Source organism: Pristiophorus japonicus, chromosome 2 (genome assembly GCF_044704955.1).
Source record: "Pristiophorus japonicus isolate sPriJap1 chromosome 2, sPriJap1.hap1, whole genome shotgun sequence".
In the NCBI taxonomy this organism is placed as follows: domain Eukaryota; kingdom Metazoa; phylum Chordata; class Chondrichthyes; family Pristiophoridae; genus Pristiophorus; species Pristiophorus japonicus.
In genome coordinates, this window is record NC_091978.1 from 258,433,321 (window position 1) to 258,454,947 (window position 21,627).

General features: G+C 47.5%; 1 protein-coding gene across 2 annotated transcripts in view; it reads right to left on the reverse strand.

The window, feature by feature from the left end:
- Positions 1–5,595, reverse strand: part of enpep (glutamyl aminopeptidase) — a 124,053-nt gene extending 118,458 nt beyond the window's left edge. For both annotated transcript variants that reach the window (XM_070864169.1, XM_070864158.1), the window contains exon 1: positions 4,758–5,595. In XM_070864169.1, the coding sequence (XP_070720270.1) occupies positions 4,758–5,392 (635 nt within the window). In that variant the 5' untranslated portion in view covers positions 5,393–5,595. The remainder of the gene's footprint in view (positions 1–4,757) is intronic.
- Between the last annotated feature and the right edge of the window lie 16,032 nt (positions 5,596–21,627).

Consider the following 21,627-nt stretch of genomic DNA (forward strand, 5'->3'; position numbering starts at 1 on the left):
GCTGAAATCTGATAAGGACAATTACTTCTTGACAAAATGTATAAATTTCCTGTACTACTAACTATAGGTATTCTAGGCATTTGCCTACTTCTTACTAGCCGACCCTCTGCACCAAAGGGAAATAGTAGAGTACCCAGGGAATTACATGTAAATACTTTTTTTACATATGTCATACATTTATGCCAATCAAGGTAACATTTCTAGTTGTTGAGTGTGTGTGCATATTCCTATTCACTCAAAGGGAGGGATTTCCTGGAGGCCAGTTCCCTTGAATATCTCAAATGGCTGAGTAGATAATTAATCAAAACAAAACAGGCAATGCGTTTCAGGATACGGAAGACTGCGCACGTAAATAGAAGTCAGCAAGTTACAATCTGACTACCTTTAAAGGAGGGTACCAACCGTGCTACAATAATTCCAAACGGCCCCCATTTTTTGTTATCACTAATACAACAGGGGTAGAAAGACCGGGGGAATCGGTCTGTCAGATTAGAAACATCAAAGGAGGCCAAAATATGGGGCATAGTCACTGCTGCCGGAATTATAATGTAATCATGCCACGGAACCGTCCAAACTGGGCCAATGTGGGAATTCTTAACGTAACGGGTATTCTGAATAAAACAGATGGAAAAGCATGGACAGGCCCTGGCGTGTTGCTGACAAAGGAACAGCTAACATTCATTGCCTATAACGGCACCTATTGGGTGTGTGGCCACAAGGCCTACCCTTGGCTGCCCCAGAATTGGACGGGATCCTGCTATTTAGCCTACATTGTGCCATATATGTATCATATAAAGTCACTGTCGGAACATCTACACCGTCCTAAGAGAGCTATCACAGAAACAGAGAGGTTCTTTGCCATTCTGATCCCCGGGTATGGGATCGCCAAACTAGCAAGGGAATCCATTAACATGGCATCCATTGTGGAACGGGTAGCCAATGATACTTCAGAGGCCCTAGTTAAAATCAATGCAGAAATGGTAGCAATCCGCACAGTAGTCCTACAGAATAGAATGGCTCTTGACTATATCCTGGCTGAAAAGGGAGGTACTTGTGCCCTACTCGGAACTTAGTGTGTTGCACATATATCCCAGATAGCTCCAAAGAAATTACCCACTTAGCAGAGCATATCCAAAAGGAGGTAGAAAAACTTAAGCAACCCCCATCATTCACTTTGTGGAGCGGGGCCACTGGATGGCTAGGTTCAATAGGAACTTCATTGCTGGAAGGTTTAATTCTATTCGTTGTAATTATTTTACTTTTATAATTGTTTGTTTATGTTGATTAAATGTTGTTGCAACCAGGCGGCTGTAGCTGCTGTCCCGCAGGTGAGACACCTTGCAGGTCCCAGCAGATTGTCTGTACCCTGGCACAGGGGTATGTTATGTTTAAGGGAAGGTTATTTACTGGTTGAATTAAGATATTGATTTGGATTAAATTGGAATGAGGTTAATTAACCTACTAAAACCAGACTTCCATTGTGGCCACAATGGAATTCGGGTTGGTGTAAATTTGTGTGGAAGCTACTAATCCGGACATGTGGCAAAACACATCAACAAATTTTAGAAGGAAACTCTATTAACATGTATGAAATTATTGTGTAGAATGTTTAACCAGTGATACCTGATGTTTTATGATTCAGTTTGTGAAAGAATCTAAGGGGGGATTGAGAGAGAATTCAAGCAGGCTGCAAAGTTGAGAAAACACAGACCCCAGCCTACGTGAGATATAGCACGATGCCTTAAGCATCAATCGGCTTGACATTTCAGGAATTTAGGCTGGGAGCCAACCATGGGCTAACAATACAGACTGTTGAATCAGTTGAGCCAATAAGGTCAAAGGAGGCGAGCTTACTATTATAAATTGATCCAGGTATAAGTGCAGCCATTTTAAGCCATCTGCTTCAGAACAAAGAGCTGGAACCCTGCAAAGGTTCTGTTGCTGCTGCTGGAATAAAGTTACGTTAAATTATCACCGGAGTTCGAATCTCATTGAAAATTAAGAGATCTAACACTTTATATTTAACCATCTTTTTAGACTCCTGTTCTGTAACTCTATTTATTCCCTTGCCATCAATGTCCTCCCTTGCTTTATTCTTTCCTAGTTTTGTTTATATTTAGGCTGGTTACGTTTCATGAAGATCCCTCCCCCCACCTTACTAGTTTAAAGCCTTTGCCACCTCCCTTTTCTGCTCGGACACGGATCCCATCACAGTTCGTGTGGATCCCATCCCATCGATACAGCTCCTTCTTGACCCAGAACTGGTGCCAGTGGCTCATGAAATGGAACCCCTCTTTCCCACACCAGCCCTTTTGCCACGTGTTAATTCTCCTGATTGGTCTGCTTCTATGCCAATTTGCATGTGGCTCGGGCAATAATCCAGAGATTATTACCCTTGAGGTCATGCTTTTTAATTTAGAGCCTAATTCACTGACTCAGTGGGTAGCACACTCGCCTCTGAGTCAGAAGCTTGTGGGTTCAAGTCCCACTCCAGGGACTGGAGCAAAAAAAAAATATCTCGGCTGACACTCCAGTGCAGTGCTGAGGGAGCACTGTACTATCGGAGGTGTCGTTAAACCGAGGCCTCGTCTGTTCGCTCAAGTGGACATAAAAGATCCGATTAAACTGTTTCGAAGAAGAGCAGGGGAGCTACCCCCAGTGTCCTGGCCAATATTTATCCCTCAATCAACATAACAAAAGCAGATTATCTGGTAATCAACATATTGTAGTTTGTGGGAGCTTGCTTGTGCACTAATTGGCAGCTGCGTTTTCTACATTACAACAGTGACTACACTCCAAAAGTACTTCATTGGCTGTAAAGCACTTTGAGACGTCCGGTGGTCATGAAAGGCGCTATATAAATCCAAGTCTTTCTTTTCTTCCTTTCTTGATACTCTTTCAGCAGGACCTCTTCCCTGTTCCTACCTATGTTGTTTGTTCCACCCTGGACCACGACAACTGGATTTACCCCCTCCCTTTCCAAGTTCCTCTCCAGCTGCCGTGAGATATCCCTTACCTTGGCACTGAGCCTTCAGGATTCTCATTTTTGGCTGCAGAGAACGCCATCTATCCCCCTAATTATAGCGTCCTCTCCCCTATCACATTTCTATTCTGCTATTCTTCAGGACCACTGTTTGCAGGACCTCCTTCTCACCCTCTCCGAAATCCTCTCTACCTGGCTCCCCAACAGTCACACCCACCCATTCATGAACCTGTGCTTTCCTCTGGGGTGTGACTGTATTCTGGATAAAACTGTCCAGAAATTCCTCCCGCTGCCTTATGTGTCGGAATGTCTCCAACTCGTACTCCAGCTCAATGACTCTGAGCCGGAGATTTGAGATGGCGACATCTCCTGCAGACGTGTTTGCTCGGGACAGTCTTGCTGTTCACAAACACCCACATACTGCAGTCCAGACACACAACCTGCTCAGCCATATTTTAGTCTTGCCTTATTTTGTTTATGTAATTAAAGTCTTTATTCAATATTAATTAGTTTAACTAATTAAGCTATACATTTAATATTGTATTTTATAATTTCCCGCACCTAGTTTAAACCATTGTCCTATGTTAGAGAGAAGAAAAAAAATATTTAATACTCACCAAGCAATCACCTACCTGCTGTCCTGTGACCTCACTCCTTGTTTTTTTGGGGAAATCTGCGAAGGTTCCGCCGCCGCTGATACCGCCTCCAATTAGGTCCTTCCCCCCCTTCTCCGAATTCCCACTCTTTCCATATAAAACATTGTTCACGTGCACTCTGTTTCATCCCGCTCTGTGCAGACCTGTTTACTTGTATGCTATAGCAGCCTCACCCAAGTTGTACAAGTGCTGATGCAGCTTCCCTGCTCTCCAGCACCTATTTAAGACATACAATTAACTGCCATCGGCAGGCAGCTTCTGTTAACTACAGTTTAAGTTCTAAGATTAAATCTAAATGTTAAACTAAATTTCACTATTTACAGTTTCTACTTATCAATACGTACCAGAAATTCTCCCTCTTTCCACATAACACACTGTTCAAGTGCGCTCAGTTTAACCCGCTCTGTACTCTGCAGACCCGTTTACTTTTATACTATGGTCTAACTAGAGCTTTGACTAACTTCGACTCACTTGTATTCTCGTCCTTTATTCTAGTATTCATGCCATTCAATGGAGAGATACACACTGAAATGCCACTTTAAACAAAGCTAACGGCAGTGCCGCACAACTCGGACAGCAATTTTTGGGGTATTGGCATTTAAGCCCGCATCTGCCCCTGCCTTAAGTTTCTGTGCCATTTAGGCTTAACCAACGGCGAGCGCCGTTGGTCTCACTGTTATTTTGACATCAAAATCTGAGCCAATAATTTACCCAAAGTAAATGAGGTAAATAAGAGATTAACCCGAACATTAGTTTGCTGTGTGCCATTGCAAGTCAACCCAGCATCTTATTTGTACCTTCCTCCACGGCAGTTACTGCATTTCAAGTCATTCGCCGTGTTAAGCGGGTTGAGGCTCTCTGTAAATGACAATACATGTCGGCAGACTGAGCGGCCCCCTTTCCTCTCAAGTTTCCGTAAAGGAGGGGAAACGGGACCAACAGACCGTGCCCTAAAATAGCTTATTTAGCGCATCCCAACGCAAAGTTCATTGAACTTCATCGCAAGATGTACTTGTACTTCCAGCTGTTGTGCAGATAATTGTTGGAAAATATTTTCCAAATACAACAATTGCGCATTGCTATAGAAATGAGAGAGAGATTAAACAACAAAAACTTACTTCGTGACTCCTTTTTCCACGTAAGTGGTTTTGTAGAATCCGACCAGCGAGCCGAGGAGGCTGTTCTCAAACTCCAAGGTGAGTAGGTACTCCTGGTCGGCGGCGGTCACTGGCAGCTCTTGCTCGGCTTCGATCACCAGATATTCCTGAGCCTTGTAGTGAAAGCAGCGGCGTAGGGGGAGCGGGCTGGGCTGGGCCGAGCCGGTGCGGTGCTGGAGCACGGGCAGCGCGGTGACCGTAGCCGCCCTGATGTGCAGCCACAGGTACTTGCTGGGCTTGCTGGTGCGGATGCTAATGACGTTCTTGCCCGTGTAGCGCCCGCCGTCCATGTCGGGCTTCAGCTCCAGGTCGTAGTGGGTCGGGCTGATGTAATCGGGCAGGCGAAAGCTGTCCCACGGCCCCGCGGAGTCCAAGCTGGGCGGGCAGTGGCCGGGAGCCGGGGGGATGGGGGTGGGGGTGGTCGCGCCGCCGCCGCCGCCCCCCGGCTCGCACACTTCAGTTTCCCCGCTCAGTCCCACTCCCAGCCCCACCGCCAGGCCCAGGGCGACCACCACCCCGCACAGGACGATGGCCGCGTGTTTACCACTGATGCATCTTTTCTTTCGCGCCCCCTCCTCGCAATCCATGCCCAACATTGGGTGCTACTCCCAGCCACAGAGGACAGGAGGACAGTGCAGGTTTGACTGTCCGGAGGGAACGCTGTCTGCCTGCCCGCCCGCCCGCCTGGGGATACTGGCCAGCGTACAGTATCTGTTCTAGGACGTCCACCTGGGTTAAATATAAAACAGCAGCATGTTAATGAGCAATGAGAAGCTTCCGCCAGCCCACTCCCACAACAAAACAACACGAGCGAGGAAGCGGCGTGAAGTGTAGCCCAGATTGGAAGTTGCACATTGGTTTCTTCCTCTTGAATTCTAAATTGTCAGGTTATTGATTGACAGTTTTTGTTTTACCATTTCAATGTTTGACTTTAATCCAAGTTCTACCGCGGGCAAAAGAGTTGAAAGAACATTCAATTAAAAACTGGGTTTATTTTCGTTATTTCTACTCAGAATTCATTTGTTTCTGAATATAACGGGATTGGTTTTATTGTGTACTTAAACCGGGCTGAGGACATCGGCACATGAAATGAATTAGCCTGTGGGTCGAATACCCAAGAAGGATTTAAATTATATCTTTTAAGATATCTTAATCTGAATTTGGTATTTGCCGTTCTAAAATCTTGAAGTGGAATCTTGGAAATGGATAACTTAGCAATAATTGAACATGTTCTACTCATCGGGTTTACATGAACTGACTCCCTTAGATAGGAAGCTATCTAAGGGAGTCAGTTCATTTATCCTAAATGGGATATTGTTTGATGCCCAATTCTCTTGGTATATCTGGCATCCATGGCATTTAATATTTTACATATGTCAAACATGTGTAACATGTCTGATTTCCAAGAAATCAGCAGTTTGGCATTGATGAAGGACCATCTGGAAGAGGTGATCTCACCAGTAGTACTGGAATCTGTATAGAGTTATTGAAACTTAAACTGCAGTTTAAAAAGTTCTCCAATAGCCTACTGTACTACATTGAAATTTCTATTATTAAAGAGAGCTATTACATTGGCTACGCTCCAGACGACAAAATGGCAACAGCTCTACAACTATTTTGTTGATACTTAAATCAAATGCCTCCTTTTGACAAGGGCACTAAAACCCACAAATTAACAATTTAAAAACTGTAACGAAAACTTTTAATCAAATTAAAATTTGGTTGCCGGAGGTGATGATGCACTCCAGTCCTTCCGGCGTCCACCTCTCACGGAAGGCCTCGAGCGTACCAGTGAACATCGCGTGCTCCACCTCCAGGGACTCGAATGTAACCGCGGAAGAGAGGCAGGCAGTCGGGCCGAACGACCGCCCACTTCCTGGACCAATTAATGGCCACTTTGGCCATGCCTAGGAGCTCTCCTACGAGTAGGCCTTTCGACCTGCCCGTTCCCCTCTGCACAGGATGCCCAAAGATCAGGAGCGTGAGACATAAGTGCAACCAGAATTTGAGGAGCAGCCTCTTCAAATATTGGAACAGGGGCTGCAACCTCATATACTCTACATAAATAAGGAACACGGATTCTTCCAGACCGCAGAAATTACAGATGGCCTGGGAGTCCGTTAACCGACTTTAAAACTTATTGCACGGGACTGTCCCGTGCAACACCCTCCAGGCCAAGCCCCAAATAAATAAAAAGAGGACTCACTCATAGAGAGCCCTCCATTGAGGACCCCCGTCTCCTCCAGATGTCAAGATGGCAATAGTGCTACAACTATTTTAGTGTAAAACCATAAATCAAGTGCCCCCTTATTAATGGGGAGCAGTAAAACCGACAATTAAACCAATTAACGTTTTACCAGAACTTAAATCCAATTCAAATTTAGTTGCCAGGGTTATTGATGCACACCAGTCCCTCCGGCGCCCACCTCTTGCGGAAAGCCGCGAGCATACCGCGTGCTCCATCTCCAGGGGCACCCTGACTCGGATGTAACCGTGGAAGAGAGGCAGGCAGTCAGGCTGACCGAGCCCCTTGACCGCCCGCTGCCTGGACCGGCTGATGGCCCCCTTGGCTGTGCCCAGGAGCAGTTCTACGAGGAGGCCTTCCGACCTGTTCGTTCCCCTACACACAGAGTGCCCAAAGATCAGGAGTGTGGGACTGAAGTGCAACCAGAATTTGAGGAGCAACCGCTTTAAATAATGGAATATGGGCTGCAGCAACAGCTCTACAACTATTTTTGTAAATCATAAAATCAAATGCCCCCTTATTAAAGGGGCACTAGAACTGACAAATTAACAAATTAAATTTTGGAACATTAAACCAATCAAATTAGAATTTAGTTGCTGGAGGTGATGTTGCACTGCAGTCCCTCCGGTGCCCATCTCTCGGAGAAGGCCGTGAGCGTATGGGTGCACACTGCATGCTCCATCCCCAGGGACACCCTGGCTCGAATATATCCACAGAAGAGAGGCAGGCAGTCGGGCTGAACGACTCCCTCGATCACCCGCTGCCTAGTCCGGTTAATGGCCTCCTTGGTCATGCCCAGAAGCAGTCCTACGAGGATGCCTTCCGACCTGCTCGCACCCCTCTGTACAGGATGTAACAGCTCTACAAACTAAGGTTACAAATCTTCAGAAAAGCACAGAAGGAGACCATGAACTAAAAATTAATTAATGCAAGCTTTTGGAATTTAATACAAGGTTTTGGAATTAACTGGACAATGGGAGCACGAATGTCCTCCTCAGATTAGGAGACCAAAACTGCACACAATACTCAAGGTGTGGTCTCACCAAGGCCCTGTACAACTGCAGTAAGACCTCCCTGCTCCAATACTCAAATCCCCTCGCTATGAAGGCCAGCATGCCATTTGCTTTCTTTACTGCCTGCTGTACCTGCATGCCTCCATTCAATGACTGATGTACCATGACACCCCAGTCTCGTTGCACCTCCCCTTTTACTAATCTGTCACCATTCAGATAATAATCTGCCTTCCTGTTTTTGCCACCAAAGTGGATAGCCTCACACTTATCCACATTATACTGCATCTGCTATGCATTTGCCAATTCACCTAACCTGTCCAAGTCCCCTTGCAGCCTCCTAGCATCTTCCTCGCAGCTCACACCGCCACCCAGCTTAGTGTCATCTGCAAAGATAGAGATATTACATTCAATTTCTTCGTCTAAATTAATGCATATTGTAAATAGCTGGGGTCCCATCACTGAATCCTGCGGCACCCCACTAGTCACTGCCTGCCATTCTGAAAATGACCCATTTATTCCCACTCTTGGCTTCCTGTGTGCCAACCAGTTCTCTGTCCACATCAATACAATACCCCCAATACCATGTGCCTTAATTTTGCACATTAATCTCTTGTGTGGGACCTTGTCAAAAGCCTTTTGAAAGTCCAAATACATCACATCCACTGGTTCTCCCTTATCCACTCTACTAGTTACATCCTCAAAAAACTCTAGAAGATTTGTCAAGCATGATTTCCCTTTCAAAAATCCATGCTGACTTGGACCGATCCTGTCACTGCTTTCTAAATGCGCTGCTATTACATTTTAATAATTGATTCCAGCATTTTCCCCGGCACCGATGTCAGGCTAACCGGTCTATAATTCCCTGTTTTCTCTCTCTCCTTTTTTAAAAAGTGGGATTGCATTAGTGTAAGGGGCGGGGGGGGGGGGGCTGTTTGGGGTGTGTTGTGGTCTCTATGAGGGGGTCAGGTTCCCCTCTGACCAACTTGAGCGGTTTCGAATCGCTCCCCCTCCCTTGGGTTCTGTACTTTGGATTTATTTAGGGGGTGTGACAAAAGTGCAGAGGACACTGGTTTGATGCAAAAAACTTCGGTTTTATTACAGTCAAAGTAATACAGGCTTATTACTCTAGTAAGAAAATACAAGGCCAAATTTACAATCACACTAATAAAGAAAAATACATGGAAAAGTACAAGATCAAACTTATAATCACTCTAATAAAGTACAATACAAGGAAAGGTACAAGGTCAAACTTAAAATCACTCTAATAAAGTACCATACACTACACATTCAAAGAGGGTTGCAGTAAAATTATACCTCCCACCTCCCAATACCTAATTCTAGCTAGGTTAGACTCCAGGCAGGGACTTATGCTTACCAATCCTTTTGATAGTTAAAGGTAGATGGTGATGTTCTTCCTTCCTTCAGGACTTCAAGACTTCGAGGCTGGAGAAGTTAGTTTTACAACTGTCACGTTGGTTTCTCTCCTTGTCTTGATGAGGTAGTAGTGACCACCTCTCTCCCCCACTAACCTCTGTTGAAAACAGTGGCCAGTTATATGATTTCAGTGTTCTAATCTTGCTGCCCAATCTGTTCACAATCCTTTGTATAATTTTGGCGGCTTGGTTCTTCTTTGTAATATTTTGTTGGGCTCGTTAAGGTTGATATGTCTTGGGTGGGTTGTTCTTCGAAAAACTGTTTTCCTGATGGAAAAATTAGTTTGGTAATTGCAATGTCCTTTTGTGCTTAGTCTTTCGCATACAGGCTGGATTGGGCCTCTTTGTGATGTATATGCTGAAAATGGTTTGTCAGACCCATGTTGATGGGGAGCTATCTCTGGGTGATACTGTGATGGTAATGTCTCTTGTGGAGGAAGATTTCCAAATACTCATTCTTCTAGACAGGTTATCTCAGTCCTCACATCCAGACAGTTCCAATAATCAAGTGGGCTTCCTTTGTTCCCTAGGTCCACCCACAGGCTTGAATTTGTCTTGTAAAAGTTCATAATTCTATTAAAGTTCGTAGTTTCTTCCATAAGCACTTTAGAGTTCCAAACTTTTCGGTAGATAGTCCCAAATTAAATATCCTTTCGAATGAGCCCAAACACAGGGGGGGTTCTGGTGAATTTTGCTCTCTGCAGTCCCCCCTGTTGACACTCTACACTCCTTGAGTGTCAATCAAGGTAAGCAAAATTCCTGCTCCCGAAAGTCAACCTTCCCTGCATTTATACTAGCTAAACATTACCCTGCATCCCCCATTGAAATGCAATGCAATATACAGGCGAATACAGTCATTACAATTCGGTTATAGCATAGAGGGGGTATGATGTCCCTCTTTTACTCGGTTTCCACAGTAAAATAACAGTGTGCAGTCATACACAACTTCAAGAAAAGTAAAACAAAGCACAAAGTCAAAACACATTCTCAAATCGCATAAAATCCCATAGTCAAACACGTTTTAAGTTCAGTAAAATAAAGGTACATAGTCAAAACATTTAAGTAACACTCTTACAACACTTGCGATATTGCGGTTTACAGCAGGTAAAATCAAACACAAATTAAACATGTTAATATGGTGTCTAACACATAACATTTCTTGAACATGTCTCTAAGTAGGGCCTGGTATAGCAGTTCTGTTTCCTTCGGACACCATGCAGGCAGGTGTACCTCGGTAAGGTTTAATATTACTGAGGCTACTGCATAATGTACCCCCTGATATAACACCTTTTTGGTCGGTACCAACACTAATCCGTTCCCAGGTCCCTTGTTGGTGGTAGGACACCTTTCTATTACTGTGCGTATTGGCAGGGTTGTGGGCAGGGGTTTCTTAATGTGTGCTCTTAGTTCGGTGGCGTTAATTGGGAGTGGGGAGTGTGGGACCACGCACCCGAGCAGGCTAGAATCCCACCCCATCCCTTCCCCTTCATCTTGCCATTGCCTGGCGAAGGCAATCGATATGCCTGCGGGACAAATACTTTCTGATCCCCACATGCAAACGTAAATTCCTTGTTCGGATTCCCAACATTTGTCCCAACACACTTTTACTCCTCCCCATGTCCCCGTGATGGTGCAGTACGTAACATTACCGAGTCTTTCCCAGTCCGATTCCTGGTCCCATGCGTCCTTGCTGAGTTTTCTGAGCCACCACCATCTTCCCAGGGGAATGTTCCCTTTGCAAGTCAAACACACACGTTTTCCCTCTGTAACACGGACTCGGGCAGCGATGATTCGCATCCGGGGGCATGGAAGTGAGGCCTCCCCGTAGATAAAACCTTCCTGGCTGGAGTAGCGGGTAGAATTAGATCCCAGCCACCCTGGCCATCTTCCCTCGTGGGCGTAAACGGCGAGTTCTTCCACGTCTCGGGTGCCACCCCCAGCGGTTACGATTGGTGCTCGTCCTCCTGAACACCCGTAAATGAGAGATTCTTCCACGTCTCCTCGGTTGCTGCTGCTCATCCTTATCAGGGCGAGCAGGAACAGGATCCTTCTCATGCTGCTCTCCTTCCTGTAAGGGCACATAAAACAGATTGTCTAGCCCTGAGAAAGTTCTCTGGCTTGACAAAGGTTAATATGTCCTTACTATACAGTACAAATGCACACGAGGCCCATACTAGAGAGAAGGTCACCCTGTGACCAGTCCTTTCTTAGCCAGCACTGAAGTAATGAAGGTGGGTGGAGCTTCCCCTTTTGTACCTGAAAGTCCAGGTTAGGAGTGTCTCCCACAAGTTCACCACCTAGTGGTCAGTATTCTCACGGTGTACAACTTATGTCAGTTTATACATAGATTACAATGACAGTTGAATACATGACATCACCTCCCCCCCAAAGTCTTATTGGGATCACAGATTAAGTCTCTCTGGTGGTTTACGCTCCCTTGTAGAGCGCCTGAGTTGGGGCTCCGGTTGTTGGGCGCTGGCCTGAGTGTCTGCTGTTTGCGGTGCCTCAGGCCTGTCCGGACTGCCCACAGTGACTGGGCTCTCCTCCACTTGGTTCCGGTGTTCGGTCACCTATGGTGGAGTGAACTCTACATCGTGTTCTTCCTCTGCTTCTTCTATGGGACTTTTTGTTTGATCCACGTGTTTGCGGCAGATTTGTCCAGTGGTAAGTTTAACGACTAGAATCCTATTCCCCTCTTTGGCAATCACAGTTCCTGCGAGCCATTTGGGCCCTGCAGCATAGTTGAGGACAATGACAGGGTCATTGACATCAATACATCGCGCCCTCGCATTCCCGTCATGGTAGTCACATTGTGACCGGTGCCTGCTCTCAACAGTTTCTTTCATGGTGGGGTGTATGAGGGATAACCTGGTTTTGAGCATCCTTTTCATTAGCAGCTCTGCAGGTGGAACCCCTGTGAGCGAGTGTGGTCGGGATCTATTGGCCAAAAGGAGGCGTGATAAGCAGCTTTGTAGTGAACCCCCTTGGATTTTGAGCATCCCCTGTTTGATTATCTGCACTGCTCGTTCTGCCTGGCCGTTTGAGGCCGGCTTGAACGATGCCGTTCTAACATGGTTAATTCCATTGCCTGCCATGAAGTCCTGGAACTCAATGCTTGTAAAGCACGGGCCATTATTGCTGACCAGGACGTCCGGTAGACCATGGGCGGCAAACATTGCCCGTAGACTTTCTACAGTGGCAGAGGATGTGCTTGAATTGAGAATGTCACACTCGATCCATTTGGAGTAGGCGTCTACTACAACCAAAAACATTTTTCCCATGAAAGGACCTGCGTAGTCCACATGGATGCTTGACCATGGCTTGTCGGGCCAGGACCAGGGGCTAAGGGGGGCTTCCATGGGCGCATTGCCCAGCTGGGCACACGTGTTGCACCTGCGAACACAAAGTTCCAGTTCTGCATCTATCCCTGGCCACCAAACGTGTCACCTGCTCATTGTGGAGTTCACGGAGGAATGCCTCTCTGCCCATCTGGGGCATGACTACTCGGTTTCCCCATAGTAGGCAAGCCGCCTGAATCGAGAGTTCATCCTTGCACCTGTGAAATGGTTTAAATTCCTCAGGGCATGTCCCATACGTGGCTGCCCAGTCCCCATTCAGAACATATTTCTTGACTAAAGACAGTAGCCGGTCTCTATTTGTCCATACTTTGATCTGACGGGCTGTCACGGGTGAGCCTTCGCTTTTGAAAGCTTCAACAGCCATGACCATCTCAGCAGCATGCTCGGTTGCCCCCTCGGTGGTGGCTAGTGGGAGCCTGCTGAGTGCATCGCCGCAGTTTTCAGTGCCCGGTCTGTGCCGATTGTATAGTCATAGGCAGCTAACGTGAGTGCCCACCTCTGTATGCGGGCCGACGCATTTGCATTTATGGCCTTGTTGTCAGCCAAAAGGGACGTTATGGGTTTGTGATCTGTCTCCAGCTCAAATTTCCTGCCAAACAGGTACTGGTGCATTTTTATACTGCATATACACATGCAATCACTTCCTTTTCTACCATCCTGTAGCCCCTTTCTGTCTGAGACAGATTTCTGGAGGCATAAGCTACCGGCTGTAACTGACCCTTGGCATTAACATGCTGCAACACACACACGACCCCATAGGACGACGCATCGCACGTTAAAACAAGTTTCTTACATGGGTCATATAACGTTAACAGATTGTTGGAGCAGAACAAATTGCGTGCTCTATCAAAAGCCCTTTCCTGGCTGTCCCCGCAGACCCTTCGCGACCTTTGTGTAGGAGCATGTGTAGCGGCTCTAATAGCATGTTCAATTTGGGAAGAAAGTTTCCAAAATAGTTCAGGAGCCCCAGGAACGAATGCAGCTCCGTCGTATTACGGGCTCTACGTGCTTTCTGGATCGCTTCCGTTTTGTACGCAGTAGGTCTGATCCCGTCTGCTGCTACCCTCATCCCCAGGAATTCTACCTCTGGAGCTAGGAAGACGCTCTTCGCCTTTTTCAGTCGCAGACCTAACCAGTCCAGTCTGCATAGCACCTCCTCCAGATTATGGAGGTGTTCTTCAGTATCGCAACCCGTGATGAGGATGTCGTCTTGAAAAACCACCATCCTTGGAATCGACTTGAGGAGACTTTCCATGTTTTGTTGAAAGATCGTAGCGGCCGAGTGAATCCCGAACAGACATCTGTTGTACTCAAACAACGCCTTGTGTGTCGTGATGGTGGTCAGCTTCTTCGACTCACTCGCCAGCTCCTGGGTCATGTAAGCTGAGGTCAGGTCCAATTTTGAAAAAAGTTTGCCACCGGATAGCATCGCAAAAAGGTCCTCCGCTCTCGGTAGCGGGTACTGGTCTTGGAGTGACACCCGATTGATGGTGGCCTTGTAATCATCACATACTCTGACCGACCCATCTGCCTTGAGCACCGGCACAATCGAGCTCGCCCAGTCACTGAATTCGACTGGCGAGATGATGCCTTCCCTCAGCAGGCAGTCCAATTCGCATTCTATCTTTTCCCGCATCACGTACGGCACCGCTCTGGCCTTGTGGTGTACTGGCCTGGCATCCAGGTTTATGTGAATCATTACCTTGGTCCCTATGAAAGTTCCAATGCCGGGTTGAGATATTGAGTCAAATTTGTCCAGGACCTGTGAGCACGATATTCGCTCCACAGAAGAAATTGCATTGACATCGCCCCATTTCCAGTTCATGACAGCAAGCCAACTCCTCCCCAGCAGTGCGGGACCATCCCCCGGGATAACCCAGAGTGGCAATCTATTCCCCTAATCTTTGTGGGTCACGACTACCGTGACGCTGCCCAGCACCGGAATGATCTCCTTTGTATATGTCCGTAGATGTGCGTCAATCGGCAATAATTTTGGCCTCCTGGTGTTGGACGCCCACAACTTGTTGAACTGTTTGATACTCATCAGGGACTGGCTGGCCCCTGCGTCTAGCTCCATTGATACTGGGATGCCATTGAGGAGCATTTTCATCATTATCGGTGGCGTCCTGGTGAATGAACTATATATGTGCTCCACATGAACTCGCTGAACTTCAGCTTCCAGCGATTTCCCCCAGTGTCCATTTGGCCTCGTAGAGCTTATATCGGGCCTGTCCTCCTCATACATCAACCTGGCTGCAGGCTTCCTGCAAGTGACCACTGACGTTGCAATTTCTGAAGGTATATTGCTGAGACCTGCAAGCCCTGGCTGGGTGTTTGCCTCCACACCTCCAACATGAGCCGTTGTTGGAAACAAAAGGTCCATTACCTGTCGATCATCTCTGACTGCCTCTGTAACTGTCCTTAAACGCACCATTGACAGGTGTTGATGGCCCCATTACTGGTCGCATTGTCCCTTGCGATGGCATGAATCGTCATTCAGCTAGCCATTGTCTCTGTTGAATTCCCCCTTTGGGTTCGACTACATGTCCAATTGCCCTTGTCTGCCTAGAGAATTGTGTGCCGCATTAACAATGTTAACTCCCTGGTCGTTTGCCACACTTAAGCCAAGATTTTTGTCATACATCATTCTGGTCTCTTCCTCCCCTGAGATAAATGTCTGGGCTATCAGAGCCACCGCTTCCAAGGTCAAGTCTTTGGTCTCAATCAGTTTCCTGAAAACCCCAGCGTGCCCGATGCCCTCAATAAAAAAGCCTCGCAGCATCTCTGCTCTGCATGCATCTGGGAACTTACATAGGCTCACCAGTCGCTGGAGGTTTGCCACGAAGTCTGGAACGCTTTGCCCTTCTCGCCGCCGGTGCATGTAAAACCGGTGTCTCGCCATGTGCATGCTGCTCGCCGGTTTAAAGTATTCCCCGATCAACTTACTGAGCTCTTAAAAAATCTTGTCCGCCGGCTTCTCTGGAGCTAGAAGGTCCTTCATCAGGGAGTACGTCCTGGATCCACAAACCATCAGAAGATGAGCCCTACGTTTGTCGGCCGAATCCTGTCCCAGCCATTCCTTTGTGACGAAACTTTGCTGTAGTCTCTCAATAAAATCGTCCCAATCATCACCAACACAGTACCTCTCATCTGTGCTGCTAGTGGCCATGCTCGCGTGGTTTAAATCCCAGTTTCTCGTCGCCAATAATATGTCCTTACTATACAGTACAAATGCACACGAGGCCCATACTAGAGAGAAGGTCACCCTGTGACCAGTCCTTTATTAGCCAGCACTGAAGTGATGAAGGTGGGTGGAGCTTCCCCTTTTATACCTGAAAGTCCAGTTTAGGAGTATCTCCCACAAGTTCACCACCTAGTGGTCAGTGTTCTCATGGTGTACAACTTAGGTCAGTTTATGCATGGATTACAATGATAGTTGAATACATGACAAAGGTGACTGAGTTCTAAGTTGGGCTCATAGTCTTTAATTGACTGGCTGATTGCTTTTAACTTTATCTCACAGTCGTTCTGCTTCTTATCTTACCGGTGCTTCCTTAATAGCCATACCGGTAGATTCTTCTTACTCCCGGGTGTTACCCAGCCTGTGCTTCTTGTAACAGCTGCACAGGTAGAATCTTTTCCTCACCTCAGTTAACTAATACATATATACTTGTCATTACACAGATAAATCTTACTCTATTCTAAACTTATTCACTAAACATACTTAAATTCATATTGCTAAACACTCTTAAATTCACATCGCTATATCTGTGCATCTGCCACCCGTCTCCGGGTGGCCAGGTTAATTCCTGCCTTCTCTTTTTCTTCTTCTCTCACTGTGTGTCCAGCGAGGTAGGTGATAGATCGGTCTGCACCGTCTAACCCTAAGTACCCTGACCGAACGTGGGTTTGAGTCCCACACTATGGGGGGAACCTCCCCTCCGGTGCTTCAGCACACCGCTCCTTTGCGGGTGGCTGCCTGGTTCGTTTCTTCCCCTGGGGGTTCTGGTGGCTGAGGGCTACGGGCTGGGGAGTCTCGCTTGGTGGCTGTTCCACCGCTATCTCTTCTGGGGGTCCCTTGTTGCCGAGGCTACTGGCTGGGTGTCCCTATTCACAGGCTGGTCTCTGACCTTAGGTACCCTTTTGTGGCTGGTCCCTTTCCTGGTGCTGAACCATTCAAATTGGAGCGCTGGTGACCACAGTGTCTTTGGCCGTGGCAAGCAGGGAGTCCTTCTTGAGGCTCCGGCTGCTGGGGGTGTGTCCAAGTCCCAAATGATTGGGGGGGCAGCTCCTCCAGTAACACAGTTCACTGCCCTTCTAGGTACAATCTATGGGTCCAGACAGTTCCAATAATCAAGTGGGCTTCCTTTGTTCCCTAGGTCTGCCCACAGGCTTGAATTTGTCTTCTAAAAGTTCATAACTCTATTAAAGTTCGTAGTTTCTTCCATAAGCACTTTAGAGTTCCAAACTTTTCGGTAGATAGTCCCAAATTAAATTTCCTTTTGAATGAGCCCAAACACAGGGGGGGTTCTGGTGAATTTTGCTCTCTGCAGTAGCTACCCTCAAATCCATAGGAACTGAACCATGGAATGTTGGAAAATGACCATCAATGCATCTACTATTTCTAGGGCTACTTCCTTAAGTACTCTGGGATGCAGACTATCAGGCCCTGGGGATTTATCAGCCTTCAGTCCCTTCAATTTCTCGAACACTATTTCCTGACTAATAAGGATTTCCCTCCATTCCCCCTTCTCGCTAGACCCTCGGTCCCCTAGTGTTATGTAATGATGTGTGTATCGTCCCAGTACCTTAAATGTAATGTAAGTACTATGCCACACCACAGAGGGCACTGTGGTGGGAAACCCTGGTAGTACCTGTAACAAGGACTATATAAGGCTGACCACCACACCTGGGAGGCACTCTGGAGCTGAACAATAAAGGACGAAGGTCACAGCAGTTAGATTTACATCAGACCGTGTGGAGTCAGTGATTTGTGTGCTACATACACCATATTGGCAACGAGGAAGCGGACGAACTCCACGCAACCATGGCTACGCTGGGCTCGCTAAAGGATTTTACCGTGGGCAATGATTGGGAGGTCTTTACGGAAAGGCTCGAGTACTACTTCACAGCAAACGACCTGACGGAGGACACGAACGCAATGAGAGATAAGCGTAAGGCGATATTGCTCTCCAGTTGTGGAGATGAGGTTTACTGTCTCGTCAGGGATTTGCTGGCACCGGGGAGCGCCAGGGGCAAGTCATATAAGGAGCTGATTGAACTCATTCGTGACCAGTTGAAACCGAAGGAGAGCATCCTCACGGCCAGATACAAATTTTACCATCACTGCAGACCTGAGGGCCAGGATATCACCAAATATGCTGCGGACCTCAGGAGACTCGCGGCACCGTGTGATTTTGGGGCACACCTTGACGAGGCTTTGCGGGATGTTTTCGTCTTGGGGATTGGCCACGAGGGCCTCCTTCACAAGCTGCTGGCCACGGAACCCACAGTCACTCTGACAAAGGCCATCACCATCAGCCGGGCATATATGACCTCGACTTGCAGCACCAAGCAAATAATCCACACAGTCTCGAACCCGGCAGGCACTGTCCACAGGATAGCGCCCACCACGGACAAAACTGCAGAATGTGGCTCTGCCCGGGGCAGAGAGCATGGACCTCGGGATCCTGGAACTCAGAGTCCGCTGAGGGGAGCCAATCAAGCAGCACCATGCTGGCATTGTGGAGGAAGCCATGGGGCTCACCGGTGCAGGTTTGCGGAGTACACGTGCAATACCTGCCATGTTAAAGGCCACCTTCAGCGTATGTGTAAAATAAATCAGACTCACCATGTGGCTGAGGAGATGGGGGATGATCCACTGTTCAGCAAGGAGCAGGTAGAGGATGATGAGGTGTTGGGACTGCACACGTGTACCGACGATTCGCCCCCAGTGATAAGGGAAGTAAAAATCAACGGAGTCCCAGTGAGTATGGAAGTGGACACGGGCTCGGGTCCGTCGTTGATGAGTCGGAGAACTTTTGATAAACTGTGGATTAACCCAGCTGCACGACCCAAGCTGGTCCCGGTCACGGCGAAGCTGCGTACCTACACCAGGGAACTAATACCTGTTCTTGGCAGAGCGATGGTGCAGGTATCCCAAGGGGACGAGACGCACGCTTTACCTCTGTGGGTCGTTGCAGACGATGGGCCGACACTCCTCGGCCGGAGGTGGATGGGGACGGTCCGTGGGAGCTGGGAAGACTTCATCACTCCACAGACTGCTGCTCCCCGGGGTGCTGCCGTGCCCCGGGTCCCCAGAGAGCAGCGCCGACCGAGCTGGAGCTGCAGCCTCAATCCACCCACAGGCAAGTCCCAGGCCTGGACCTCACACAGAGACCCTGCAGCCTTAATCCCCACAGGCAAGCAGCCCTGCACAGTGGGGCCGAGTGTGGGGGGGAGTGGCCGGCGGTTCGGAAGAGCCCCGCCGAGGAGCTGTTAGTGTCGGGCGGCGGCAGCAGCTGGAGGTCGGGGGCTACGGAGGCCGCGGGGGACGCGGCAATGCGGCCGCAGGAGAAGCGGCAAGTCAGGTGACAGCAGAGGGGAGCGGAGGCTGCGACGGTGGAGGGCATCCGGAGCGGCGGAGAAGATGGCGGCGGCATCGTGTCGGAGCAGCAGAGCATCAAAGATGGCGGTGCCCAAGGAGAAGCCTCGTGGAATCCTCCTGCATCAAAGATGGTACCTTAAAAAGGAAATACACCCGGGAGTCTTAAAAGGGCCTTACAAAGAGGTGGTCCCCACAAAGGACTTCTGTTTGGCAGAGCGAGTCTAAAATGAGCTATGTTAATGTGAGATAGTGAATTTATAATAAGAATTACTTTTTTAATGCTGAATGGCCACTGTATTTGTGTAAAATAATGGATGAAGTACAATTAATGATAACGGCTAACAAGGAAATCAAGGTTCCGCTACCAGTCAATAACCAGTTAATATACCAGATAATATGTACCATACTAACGCACTGTCTATGCCCACCTGCCTTCCGTTGGACAAGTGTGATGTTATGTAATGATGTGTGTATCGTTGTCCTGCGTCCAGGTGGGGGGGAAGGTGATGTTATGTAATGATGTGTGTATCGTCTCAGTACCTGAAATGTAATGTAAGTACTATGCCACACCACAGAGGGTGCTGCGGTGAGAAACCCTGGTAGTACCTGTAATAAGGACTATATAAGGCTGACCACCACACCTGGGAGGCACTCTGGAGCTGAACAATAAAGGACGAAGGTCACACCAGTTAGATTTACATCAGACCGTGTGGAGTCAGTGATTTGTGTGCTACATACACCACACCTAGTATTTTCGGGAGGTTATTCGTGTCTTCCTTAGTGAAGACAGAACCAAAGTATTTGTTCAATTGGTCTGCCATTTCCTTGTTCCCCATTATGAAGTCACCTGATGCTGACTGCTAGGGACCTACATTAGTCTTCACTAAACTTTTTCTCTTCATATATCTATGGAAGCTTTTGCCATCAGTTTTTATCTTCCCTGCAAGCTGACTCTATTTTCCCCCTCCTAATTAAACCCTTCGTCCTCCGCTGCTGAATTCTAAATTTCTCCCAGTCCTCAGGTTTGCTGCTTTTTCTGTAAAATTGATATGCCTCTTCCTTCGATTTAACACTTTCCCTAATTTTCCTTGTTAGCCACGGTTGAGCCACCTTCCCTTTTTTATTCGTACGCCACACAGGAATGTAGAATTGTTGTAGTTCATCCATGTGATATTTAAATGTCTGCCACTGCCTATCCACCGTCAACCCTTTAAGTATCATTCTCCAGTCTATCCAAGCCAATTCACGTCTCTTACCGTCGCAGTTTCCTTTCTTTAAGTTCAGGACCCTAGTCTCTGAATTCACTGTGTCACTTTCCATCTTAATGAAGAATTCTACCGTTGAAATATAGAAAATAGGTGCAGGAGTAGGCCATTCGGCCCTTCGAGCCTGCACCACCATTCAATAAAATCATGGCTGATCATTCACCTCAGTACCCCTTTCCTGCTTTCTCTCCATACCCTTGATCCCTTTAGCCATAAGGGCCATATCTAACTCCCTCTTGAATATATCTAACAAACAGGCATCAACAACTCTCTGCGGTAGAGTATTCCACAGGTTCACAATTCTCTGGGTTAAAAAGTTTCTCCTCATCTCGGTCCTAAATGGCTTACCCCTTATCCTTAGACTGTGACCCCTGGTTCTGGACTTCCCCAACATCGGGAACATTCTTCCTGCATCTAACCTGTCCAGTCCCGTCAGAATTTTATATGTTTCTATGAGATCTCCTCTCATTCTTCTAAACTCCAGTGAATACAGGCCCAGTCGATCCAGTCTCTCCTCATATGTCAGTCCTGCCATCCCAGGAATCAGTCTGGTGAACCTTCGCTGTGCTCCCTCAATAGCAAGAACGTCCTTCCTCAGATTAGGAGACCAAAACTGAACACAATATTCCAGGTGAGGCCTCACCAAGGCCCTGTACAACTGCAGTAAGACCTCCCTGCTCCTATACTCAAATCCCCTAGCTACGAAGGCCAACATGCCATTTGCCTTCTTCACCGCCTGCTGTACCTGCATGCCAACTTTCAATGACTGACGTACCATGACACCCAGGTCTCGTTGCACCTCCCCTTTTCCTAATCTGCCGCCATTCAGATAATATTCTGCCTTAATGTTTTTGCCACCAAAGTGGATAACCTCACATTTATCCACATTATACTGCATCTGCCATTCTC